General features: G+C 36.0%; 1 protein-coding gene across 1 annotated transcript in view; it reads left to right on the forward strand.

Annotated features, from left to right (window-relative positions):
- si:rp71-1g18.1 (uncharacterized protein LOC559922 homolog) overlaps positions 1-12,151 on the forward strand; it is a 12,852-nt gene extending 701 nt beyond the window's left edge. The window contains exons 1-4 of the mRNA XM_056478935.1: positions 1-1,253; positions 2,726-2,880; positions 4,668-4,752; positions 10,464-12,151. The exon at positions 1-1,253 is cut by the window's left edge and continues 701 nt beyond it. Of these exons, the coding sequence (XP_056334910.1) occupies positions 980-1,253; positions 2,726-2,880; positions 4,668-4,752; positions 10,464-11,326 (1,377 nt within the window). The 5' untranslated portion in view covers positions 1-979 and the 3' untranslated portion in view covers positions 11,327-12,151. The remainder of the gene's footprint in view (positions 1,254-2,725; positions 2,881-4,667; positions 4,753-10,463) is intronic.
- The last annotated feature ends 223 nt before the right edge of the window (positions 12,152-12,374 follow it).

The raw sequence follows: 12,374 nt of genomic DNA on the forward strand, positions 1-12,374 counted from the left end.
CATTACATATAAATAGTTTTTAATTACTTCAAATAAAATGCACTGATATCAGATCAACTGATTACTATAATCACTAAGGTTTATCTATTTATGAATATACATTTATTATGGCACGCCTTTGATGTGTTCAGTTTATGTTAGATCATAGTTTACCAAAATATCTAGGTATCTTAAAACCAATAAAAGGCATATGTGGCGCAATCATTTGGGTCATTAAGAAAATCCATATTCGTGAAATGTGCCACATACACTGAAAGTAAAATGAATCTGTTGCAAACAATTTATTTGTGTTGAATTTAAACAAATGAAATGTAACGATATCCAACTTAATTTGTTTGTTTAAATTCAGCCAAATTTCCCAGTGTTGGGTTGCGGCTGGAAGGGCATCCACTGCGTAAAACACATTCTGGACAAGTTAGCGGTTCATTTCGCTGTGGTGACCCCTGATTAATAATGGGACTAAGCTGAAAAGAAAGTGAATGAATGAATATTCAAGCCCAAATAAATTGTTTACAACCATTTAACGTTAAAAACAATAGTAAATCCAAGAATTCATCTTTGAATCATCTTTTCAGTGTGTTACATATCATCTTAAATTACTCGAAACAAATTATACAGGCATAATTATAGCTGTCTTCTTTTATTTATTATAATTATTCTAGCCACAAACAAGTTCTTATGTAAATGCTGTATATGAGACACCTCCATTTTTGTAAAGATATCAAATTTAAACGAGGAATATTCAAGAATAAATAAGCAAACGACCAACATCATTATATGGGAAAATATCAGTATTTATTTTTAAGCTTTTGGCGCCACCTTTATTAGATTAATACGCACATACGTCATCGTGGAATGTCAGCAGACACGCCCATTACTTCCATCTTAGCCATGTGGCTATGACCACAAACGACTGCGCGTCCGATTCGTTTGTTTATGCCTTCTAACTAATACTGTGCATGTTCAGACCGCGAGCAAAATGTCCGAGTCCGTGTCCCGGTTTCAGGCAGAAGTGGCGGCCGTTCTGGAGGTGCTGCTGAAGGTGGCCGTGGTGGAGATAACGAAAGTTTTCGAAGGACGCTCTGTGGATTCCCATGGCTGCACGGTCGACGGAGGAGCTCGGGGCAAAGAGGAACTGGATTGCGTCCCTGACATCAAGGCTCATATGAAAAGTGCATTGAATAACCTCTCGGAGAAGATGGTTTGCAGCGTCGGCGTGCAAGTAGGAGAAACGCTGCTGACCCTTCGACAGGGTACGTGTATTTGCGTAAACAACCACCATTGTGCATGTAGCTTGCACATTACTTCCACATTTGTCGAATTCAACAGGAGTAAACCGGAAATGGAGTAGATTGCAAGCCGTTGTGCCAAAAATGTCATTTAAAACTGACTATTATACAGCAAAGACACTTGTTTTTATAATTAGCAGTGTATTGTCTGCCTGTTTGCTTTTCTAGCAGTTGTTTGTTGTATCCTAGCAGCAGGCTACTTTTCCTCTAGTTACCTAAATTTGACCATGCTAGAACATTAAATCAGTGGTGCTTAATTAATTACATCTCTTTAAATCAAGATAGTCTACTGTACCTACTGAGCTATTTTAAGTAACATTTCTTCATGGTCATATGTTAATTATAATAGTGATGAACAATGAGGAGACCGTGCTAATAATTGAAGCCAAACATTTATTTTCATGCAGTTTACTTAATGAAACTATATACTATATTATTATATCGAATTACTATATATTATATACTATATATAGAAGTGCCTTTAAAAACACTGAGGTAAAGTTGCTTATATATTCGCACATTCACTCATTTTTTAACAGTGACATGCTCCCTATGTTGTTTACCACTCTGTTTTGAATATTGGGTCTGAACCCGCATGTAAGTGTGACTTCAAAACAACATCAGCGCTATTTATCTGACTGTGAACAATGTACTTTGATAGTCATTAGCTGCTAATATGATTTTTGTATTTATGATTTGCAAATAATACTTTTCTGAAATTACATTATTAAGGAGAATGTCTGTGTGTGAATATATACCCCAATAAAAAAACAAGATATCATTTCAAAGCAAAGTGGAACTGCAATGTTGACTAGTTTCAAGGTTGAAGTCCATCTGTGCAGCAGTTTGCATTTGACAGACCTTTGTTTAGTTTTCATGCAAATAGAGGTAAAGTTGGTTTTATATTCGCACATTCGTTCATTTAGGAGTCTCTAAATTGTTAACCATGTTACTTTGAATATTCGATCGGAATTAGCATGCAAGTATGATTTAAAAACAACATTAACACTGTTTATTTGACTGTGAACAAAGTTGTACTTTGATAGTCATTGGCTGCTAATATGATTTCGCTATTTAGAGTTTGCAAATAATACTTTTAAGAAATTATATTATTAAGGTGAAAATCCGAATGTGCGAATATAAAACCAACTTTACCTCTATTTCATGCAAACACTGCTGTTGTTCATACACGTGATGCCTCATAAAATGAGTTATGACTAATTTTGAGACATTACATGTTTTTATATTCGAAATATAGGGTACGTAGTTTGTTGTTGTTAATACTTTAAAGTTATACAAATCACACCTTTCAAAACCCAGAAGTTGCTAAATATGAAAACCAGCAGTGCAGTAATTGGCACAGGCCATGTTTCTTATGGTTTTAATTGTGATGTAAATTGTAATTGTTTTCTGTCTCACCCCCAAACCCCATTCAGATGAATGTGTGTCCGCTGAGAGGATCAGCAGTGATCTGCAGGAATCCAAAAGAGAGGAGGGGCTTTCCCCATCTGAAAGTCTCTGCAAGGAGCCTCCAGAAGCAGTGGATTTACAATGCATGGTTGACCTTCCATGCACAATCCTCAAAGAAACCGTAGGTGGCGCTGATCTGTAGCTTTCTTGAGTTTTCTCAACTAAATTCATTACAAGAGACCCTTTAAACTTCTTTATGCACTTTAAGATTATTTTATATTTTTGTCTGTCTTAAGATTTTAAAACTGCTATTCAGTTTTTAGATGTAATATATTTACTTTAGGTAGTTAATGAAAAGTTAATGTATGAATAATTTATCCCAGTTCTGTGATGGATAAAATGCACACTATAAGCTTGGACTCTTGGACAAAATAAGCACTTTTTTGATTGGAGGTATAAATAAATAGATATAAATATACATTTCAATGAAGAAGAATAAATATTGGGGTGAGACTCTGGCTCAGTGGTTAGCACTGTCACCTTACAGCAAGAAGATTGCTGGTTTGAGTCCCGACTGGATCAGTTTGCATTACTGTGTGGAGTTTGCATGTTCTCCCCGTGTTCATGTGGGTTTCCTCCAGGTGCTCCGGTTTCCCCCACAGACATGCAGTATAGGTGAATTGGGTAAACAAATTGGCCGTAGTGTATAAGTGTGAATGTGAGAGTGGGTGGGTGGGTGAATGGGTGTTTCTTAGTACTGAGTTGCAGCTGGAAGGGCATCTGCTGTGTAAAACATATGCTGGATAAGTTGGCGGTTCATTCCACTGTGGCAACCCCTGATGAATAAAGGGACACTGAATGAATGAATAACAAATATATTTAGGCAAACATTGAACATATAAAAATACTGTACTTGTGGCGACTGGGAGACTTGCATGCGTGCTTCAGTTTGTTGTTTGCTGTTTTGTCACCTCGTGAAGTTTTAAAGTATTTTTAAAAAGTTTTAAGTTTCTTTTTAGAGTGAAGATGATAAATCTGTGGAAGATCACTCTTTTGCGTTAAGTGTTGGTGTTTATTGTGTTAAGTGTGTCATTCTTGTTATGTGAAGCACCACCATGTCACAATAAATTGCCCTAAGTAGGGTTGTCGTATTATCATTAATTCATGTCACGATACCATAACAGCTGAAGTATCGTGATACCAAATAGTATTGTGATTACAGTGATTCATAACTCGAATCTATGAAATGAAGATGTCAAAAATACTATATTTTATTTGTTATAATAGGCCTTCTTTAATTAATAATTCCCTTATTATTAAAAAAAAGTGTTCATCTCCTCATCTAAAATGTATTCGCATCAACAAAAAAATACTTTAAAAAATATACAAATTATACCAAATGAAATTCGTTACAAAAGAACATTTTTCCAACAAACTTAGGCTATATGAAGTGCTCATTGTTTTCTGTTGCTATTTTTGGGTCTTATTAGGTGTGAATCCAAATCTTTTTAATTTTCAATTTTTTAAGAGATTGTCACAGTTGTTGTAGCTATTAAATCATATTGACAGGAGCAGAAATGAATGGATTCAGATTCGAACAGAAGCATCAGAAATTATGCAATAGGATATCATAAAAGGTGTGAATTCTACTCAGTTTTGCAACCTTAGAAGGCTCTATAGACTATTAAAATAAAATGGTCTATTGTTGAACAAACGTGTGAGCATTTAGTGACTTTTCCACATGCAACATTATGTACTGTAGACAGACCTTTAAGGACGATACTACAGTTTACAAACTACAGCGGCACCGCCAGTATTTTGGAGCCATAGAATCACGATACTACCATAGTACCGGTAAACCATGCAACCCTAGCCCCAAGGGGATTAATAAAGCTTTAAACTAAATACTAATTTTCTAATGTTTACTACTTTAATCTTACTAAGTCATGTGTGCTGTTTGTGTTGCAGGGGATTGGTGTAGGGAGAGGAAACCTAATTTGTGACGCACCGTGGACAGATGATCTAAAAAAAACAGAGACAATTCAGGAAAAAGGTATGAAAATCCCACACCAGCCTTCTTCATAATCCTTTATATTTAACTGTTCAAACATTTCCAACAGTATTATGATGCATGAAATGAATACTGTGTTTTCTGAAATTAAGTTGCATATATATTTCTGTGTGCTTTTACTTATATAAAGGTTTATACCGGTGCTGTAAATTCTCCAAAATGCTTGTATTTTAAATGATTGAAAGTGCTTAAAATGTATCAGCTATTTTCATAATTTGTTATTAAATAAGAAATAGTAATTCACTTTCAATAAAAAAATGGTTTACTTTTGGATAAAATGAAATGAAGTCTGAACATGTGACTGGTAGTGTGTGCTTCCTGTCCCCCCTTTTTATTTGCTTAAACAGAGGAAGAGGTCAAAATGCAGTCATGAGTGAACAGTGCATGAAATTAAAATAAACATAAATTTAAGATAAAAATCTGACATGTAAAACTGAGGAAACTACAGAGAATAAACGAGTTATTCAATGGTCAAACATGCTATTAGAAGCTTCCTCTATACTGTAGTATTCTAACAAATAGTATATATAATTTGAAGTGTGTGTGTGTATGAATGCAAATATGTAATTTGCAACACTTGTAAAGAGCTAGAAAAGTTTGAAAATACAGCATGACAAGTGCTTTAATTTGACTTTTCGGAAAAGTGTAAGAACCCTGTATATAATGTTATTAGAGTCCAGCAAAAAAAAAACATGCACACACAGACAAACATGGACTGGCGAGTATTTGTATAGCAAATTTCACACACGCGCTGATTCAATTTACCTTAATAATTTGTTTAAGCTTGACATTTATAATAAATGTTGTTTCTAGCGAATGCCACTTTAACTTTCTCTGTTGTGAAAACATTTCTATTTAATGCATTATAATTTTGTGTTCGTACTTTAGTTTATAATACTACCAGTATTCTGATTTACATTATTCCTGCATGAAATGTTGAAATGTAACTCTGGTCATAGGTAGATGACACTAAATACAGGTGGAATGAAATGTTTTGCTCTTGTCCACTTTTCAACTCTTTCTAGAGGTAGTCAGGAACACATTTGAACAGAGTTTTTATACCCAAAATGCTCTTGTGGTCAGCCACTAAAGACTACCTGCTCACTAGGTGAGCGTTATAGGATATGTTTTATGACGTCGCACCAAAACAAGTTTATACTGCATACAAAACACACAGGCCCAATCCCAATTACATTTTTTAACCCCTTCCACATGTCACTTGAAACAGAGTGTGAAGGGGAAGGGTTTAAAATTTTACCCCTAAGAAATGGGACAGCGCCACAGCACCAGCACACGTCGTCATATGTCATCACGATCTCTTGCTTTAATATGAGATCAATGGTCAATGCGACTGCTGTTATTCCAGTTGTGTTATATTTTGGTATTTATCTTCAGGAAATCACTGAAGGCAACAATATCATGTTATCATAATGATATAATGTGGCAATAAGCTCATAACTTTACTGTGTATTTACACAGTGGCCATATTCATCTATATGAAAACGTTAACATTATAGCAGACACTGTAAAAAGCTCATTCACAACTACTAGACTTTTCTGACAGGGTGTTTGAGTGTTATCGAGTGATGTGAAAGTATGTTGCAGGACTACTATACAAGAGTTATTATTATAGATTATAGCGAAATTTAGCATTTTTTTTTTAAGCATGACTGTAAAAAATAAACGTGGTTATGAATGTATTGAAACATACTTATTTGTTGTAAAAATTCGTAATAATGACAAAAAATACAAATGTGTGCATCTCCTAATGCAGCCATGCTGTCGTTGTAGCTGGTGTATTCTGGGAAATTTTCGTACCCCTTGGTTTCAATTGGGCTCCTACAAAAAACATGTTTCGAGGGCTATCTAGCACTTCCCCTTAGGCCTACACCTTTGGGACACCCCTACCTCTTCACATGAACGTGCAAAACGAGGGGGAAGCGCTAAAGTGCGTTTCACACCGCAAGCGTGAGCAGTGCGTGTTTTTTTCGGCGTCCATGTTAACAGATTAGAGCAGAAGCAGCGCGTCAGCGCAAGGTGTGAGCGTCGCTGAAGCAGCAGCAGCAGCAGATAGTATTGGCGCTGGGTCAATTTTGGCCGCGCTGCTCACGCTCAATTAAAGTGACAGTGTATTGATAATGACCAAAAACACATTGAACGACAGTAAAAAGTAGCAATTATACCCAATAAATGCATCAATAATATCCACTAATTTTTATATATTCAATCAAATTAACTTAAACGATTAAATACGACAACAAATATTTAGTTGGGCCCGAACTATGGAACCAAGTTTTAAAAATTTTAGTATCAGTTTGGTTGAGTTGCACACTAGTTTGATCATGTATAAATATCATTATAACTATATTGTATAATAACTGTAGGCCTAAATCATCCTGACAATCAAATACCAAATGACATGATATCACAGATAGGGATGTAACGATTATAGATTTTGGTTGTACGATCTGTGGAATAATCACGGTTATAACGATTATTATTCATTAATTTCAAAAACACTACTAGTTTAGAAAATCACATGAAAACTTCTTATATTTTAAATTGTTATTTGAATAAAAAAATATATATAATAAATATAAAAATATTAAATAAAAAATAAATCTAAGTGGAATATAATTATAAGTGAAAAAAGGTTTTTGGCATTTAAACATAAGTAATAATTTTACACTGAAAATACATGACTTAAAATACATGATAAATGAATGAATAAATAAATAAAATAGTATTTGTCTAATGTAAATCTAAGCTGCATATTAGCTAAATATTTACCTTTTAAAGAGAGCAAATGTAGTCAGGCTGCTGAACTTCTGTCTGAAAGGCATTTTTGATCAACTATATTACAAAATTGTTTACGCACTTGTGCGCGCAAAAGATTAAAAAAATGGCCCTTAGGTAATAGCTTCAGCCATAGTTAATCCAGTGTGCATGCGTATTAGCCTCTGTGTACAAGCTCAGATCTTTAAACTAACACACAGCTGGGAGAACTTAGTTTAGTTGCAGTGCAGAACCTCAGTGTTTAAACGCCTTTATGATTAATTAACCGAGACGAATTAAATTGCGGTTAATAGCAAAATCAGTTAATCGTTGCATCCCTAATCACAGGTTATTGTCTTCTGACCGAGTTCACCTAAAAAGACATGACACTCCTCAGAGCGTGAGAAGCATACAGTTCTTTAGGATCTATATACTTTGTAAAATAAAGACTTGCAGGTTAAGGAAACAGCATGGGAGGAAGTTGCTGAAAAAAAAAAGTGTATTTACAGATAGATGGGTAACTAGATAGATCAGACAGAGATAGATTAATCTGTGCAGCAGCTGCTGATGTGCTGCGCACTGCCAGCGCAGTCGGTGTGAAAGGCTGACGCCTGCGAGCTGCTTCTGCTCACGCACTGTTTGCGGTGTAAAGCAGGCATAAGAGGTACAATTGGGACTGGGCCACATAGTACAATCAAAATTATTAACTGGAATCAAACGTACATAGCTATAGAATAATGTTAAAACCAGGTGGAAACGGGGCCTTATGGTAATGTGTGACTTAGTTACTACAAAATATTGTACATGAAATTAAGGGTGGGATCTGTACCAGTATGAACATGACTACCGGTATTATGTTGTGCCACAGTATGGATTTTGCTCCACCACGGATATAGTTATTCTTCGTAAATTCTAATTTGTCATTTATTAGGAATTCACTAAAGGTTTGTGCTGAAAATAACAACAAACATGTAAAATAAAAAATTAACAAATCACTTTAGGAGTTCGGGCCAAACAAGTTCTAAAACCAAGTCATTTTTACTGAAGTTTTTGATGATGCAGTCTAATAGCAGCCATAACTTACCCTGCTGTTACCTCTGAGGAACCAAAAGTCCGGTAATCTGCTTGCACAGGCTAACGTTATACTCACTGTGTTCAATATCTGAGCTTGTAATTACCATATTTTCTCTCTAGCAATATACATTCATTTTAACTTCCATGTTCATGAAGTATTTGATTTAATTTCATGTGATGTTTAATGTATTTATTACAGTCCTACCTCCTGTAAAGCCTCTGTCACAATGTAATCATTTAATGTTAAATTAAACTAAACATCTTCAATTTAACTAAGGTTTGCTACATTTTTAGGAGGTCGTAATGCAGTATAACATAGATATCATCTGGACCGAGAAATATTGTGATATAAATTTTTGCTCACAATGTCTACACTACATAAATCATAGTTGTTTTTCCCAGACTATCCAGTTGTCGATGCTCTAAAAAAATGAGTGTACTCGGGGCATATGGAGTCCCTTGAGGATCTGCTCTCGAAGCACATCCAATTCTTCACTTGTTTACTAATACCTCTCTTCAAAATGTTGTTTCAGGTATCTATTCCCGCCTTCTTGAGGCTAACCAAAAGCAATTTTCAATACCAATGATTTGGGCTAGAGAATTATCTGAGGGCCAGATTGATTGGGAGACGGTTTGGGAAAACATTTTTTTCTTCAAAAGATCCAAATCACCAGTTAATACATTTTCAGTTCTGTCACGAATTGTACTGGACACCAAAGAAACCTTTTCTCTGTAAATAATCCTCAAGTCCCAATTGCTGTTCTTGTTCTCACCAACTGGTTGGAACATTTATACCTATGGTGTGGGGATGTGAAAAGGTGTATGAGTTTTGGGAAAAAACTTCCTCATTATTATCTGAAATTATAGGAAAGGATACAGTTGAAGCCAGAATTATTAGCCCCCTTTGAGTTTTATTTAATTTTTAATATTTCCCGAATGATGTTTAACAGAGCAAGGAAATCTTCACAGTGTGTCTGATAATATTTTTTCTTCTGGAGAAAGTCTTATTTGTTTTATTTCAGCTAGAATAAAAGCAGTTTTTAATTGTTATGAACCATTTTAAGGTCAAGATTAATATCCCATTTAAGCTAAATTTTTTAATCGATTGTCTACAGAACAAACCATCATTGTACAATAACTTGCCTAATTACCCTAACCTGCCTAGTTAACCTAATTAACCTAGTTAAGCCTTTAAATGCCACTTTAAGCTGTATAGAAGTGTCTTGAAAAATATCCAGTCAAATATTATTTACTGTCATCGTGACAAAGATAAATAAATCAGTTATTAGAAATGAGTTATTAAAACTATTATGTTTAGAAATGTGTTGAAAAACTTCTAAACAGCCATTGGGGGGAAAAAAATAAACAGGGGGCTAATAATTCTGACTTGAACTGTATACCAGTGCAACCAGTTGTGCTACTTTTATATGATGATTCCAGTATGGGTTTGACGGAGCGACAAAGAAAGGTCTGATTGGCGGGATTAACATTTGCAAAAAAGATAATTGCGCAAAGATGACTCCCTCCACATTCTTTATTTATTCGGCAGCGGCTATTTCAGTTTATGATATAGCATTGATAGAACTTTCAACAGCCAGAATAAATAAAGCTAGAGCCTCAACTCTTGATGCGTGGAAAAAGACAGCGGACAAACTGACTCCTGGATAATAGAAATGAATGTGCATGTGGGTGTGCTGGGGTTGAGGAGTGGATCTTGTTTTGTTTATTGAAAGAAAATTGTAAAGATGCTGTGACCACTCGCAAATCAATAACTCAATCTCAAAAAACAAAACATGAGTGTATCATGCAGAAAAACCTGAAACCTGTCTTCTGTGCTCTCTCAGGTCTTCAAGGACTTTCTCTTGAGGAACCGTCTGCACACTCTATAATGGGTGATCCTGATTCTCATCCGTTCAGCTCTGTTTTAGACAGCATTCCCAGTGCTGACCTTTCCACTGACACTATGAGCCACTGGGACCTTGGCCTTATGGATGTCAATGCTTTGCCATCACTTGAAAAATCTGAAGCTCCTCAAACCAGCGAAACAGCAGCAGAGGACACTGAGCTCAGCCAGGCCTCGGCCAGCAGTGCCATGATTGGAAAGAAGGTGCGTTTCCAGCTCAGCCAAACACCTTTCGACTGCAAACTTTTAAGGCCTTGTTCTGTGCAACTCGTGAACCTTCTGATGGTGTCCAGCGCGCCCAAGGCAAACGGTTCCAGCAAAAAATGCTTCTCCGCACCCAAAGATCTACGGACGCATCAGCGGGTCCATACGGGACGCCGACTGTGCTGCTTTAAAGAGTGCGGAAACGGCATCTGGCGCCTGCAGGGCGTCCTCTCTCACGGGCATCCTCACGCATGCAAGATCTGCGGCAAGAAGTTCAAACGCAAAAAGATGCTCAAGCGACACGAGCGTTTCCACACAGGAGAAAAGCCGTATTCGTGCAGGAGGTGTAAAAAGACGTTTGCCCTGCGGAAGAGTCTTCGAAGGCACGAACGTTTTCACACCGGAGAAAGACCCCACATTTGCCCCCACTGCAGGAAAGCTTTCCGCCTCAAGAACAATCTGAAGACTCATCTGCTCTTCCACACCGGTGAAAAGCCCTACATTTGCAACCTCTGCTCCAAGGGTTTCAGGATCCGCAAGAATCTGGAGAAGCACAGACTCCTTCACTCTGCGCCGGTTAACTTTCGAACTCTTCAGTAGCAGAAGGATCATGTGATCACATTTCTACCTCGCATCAGAACCACTGGATCCGCTCCGTAAAATAATAGCACAGAGTTTCAAGCACTGGCAATCAGGTGACTCAATTAGTGTGTGTTTCCACTTTTTGTCTTCGGGAGTGTTTGTAAAGAAACTGCTAGTTGTGTACTAGTTGTTGAGTTGTTCATGTCTTTTGAAGAATTGTTTCATGTCACTAAGCATAAAGTATCCAGGGCATTAAACAGCCCGTCCTGACTTGACTGATTTTTGCTTGATGTAAATATTCAGAATCGTAGCTCTAGAATGCTTTTTAAACTTTACAACTTTTGTAATCTGGACCTTTTAACATGTCTGTCTGGCTTCTTTCAAGATGATATACATGTTGTTGAACACTGGAGATTGTCAATATTTGAAGCCGTTTGTACTTTAAAGAGATTCTTAACATGGACTTTTTGAGCACGTTTTGTTCGTATCTCAAGAGAAAAGTGCTTTTAGTAACTCTTTGCAAACATTAGATGCTCATTATTATTATTATAGCTTTTCCATGCCTTTTCTAACTGTTGTTTCTGTGTTTGGACCAAGCATCTTTTTTAATCTCAAGTTTTCAAAGATAATTTGTTCTATCCTTTGTGTTTCATAAAATCCATCTATGCCTCCTCAATTACATGCTTTTAGTTTGATATAAAAAAAAAAACCCGTAGTGACAGAGTTGTGGATTTAAAGCATGTGAGTTTATAAAGAAAAAGCATTTATTATATACTTCCTGTTTTGCCATTCCACATAACCATTTTAAAAAGTTCTTTTTTTCCTAATAAACAAGTAACCTTATGTTTCCTTATGTTCACTGGGCTCATTTTTTTATTTTAATTCAATGTTTTTATGTATATTAACCAATTTTTATAGATTTTTTTGCATTTTGTAATGACCGATTTGAGCGATAAAGCAAGCGATTCCAAACTTTAGAATAAACAGTGATGCACATTTGGTCCTTCAGAATAAAGCTCTGGATTTCACTCTTTGCCATTTAAAGAGCTCCTATTTTACCTTTTTT

Source organism: Danio aesculapii, chromosome 2 (genome assembly GCF_903798145.1).
Source record: "Danio aesculapii chromosome 2, fDanAes4.1, whole genome shotgun sequence".
NCBI classification, from domain to species: Eukaryota; Metazoa; Chordata; class Actinopteri; order Cypriniformes; family Danionidae; genus Danio; species Danio aesculapii.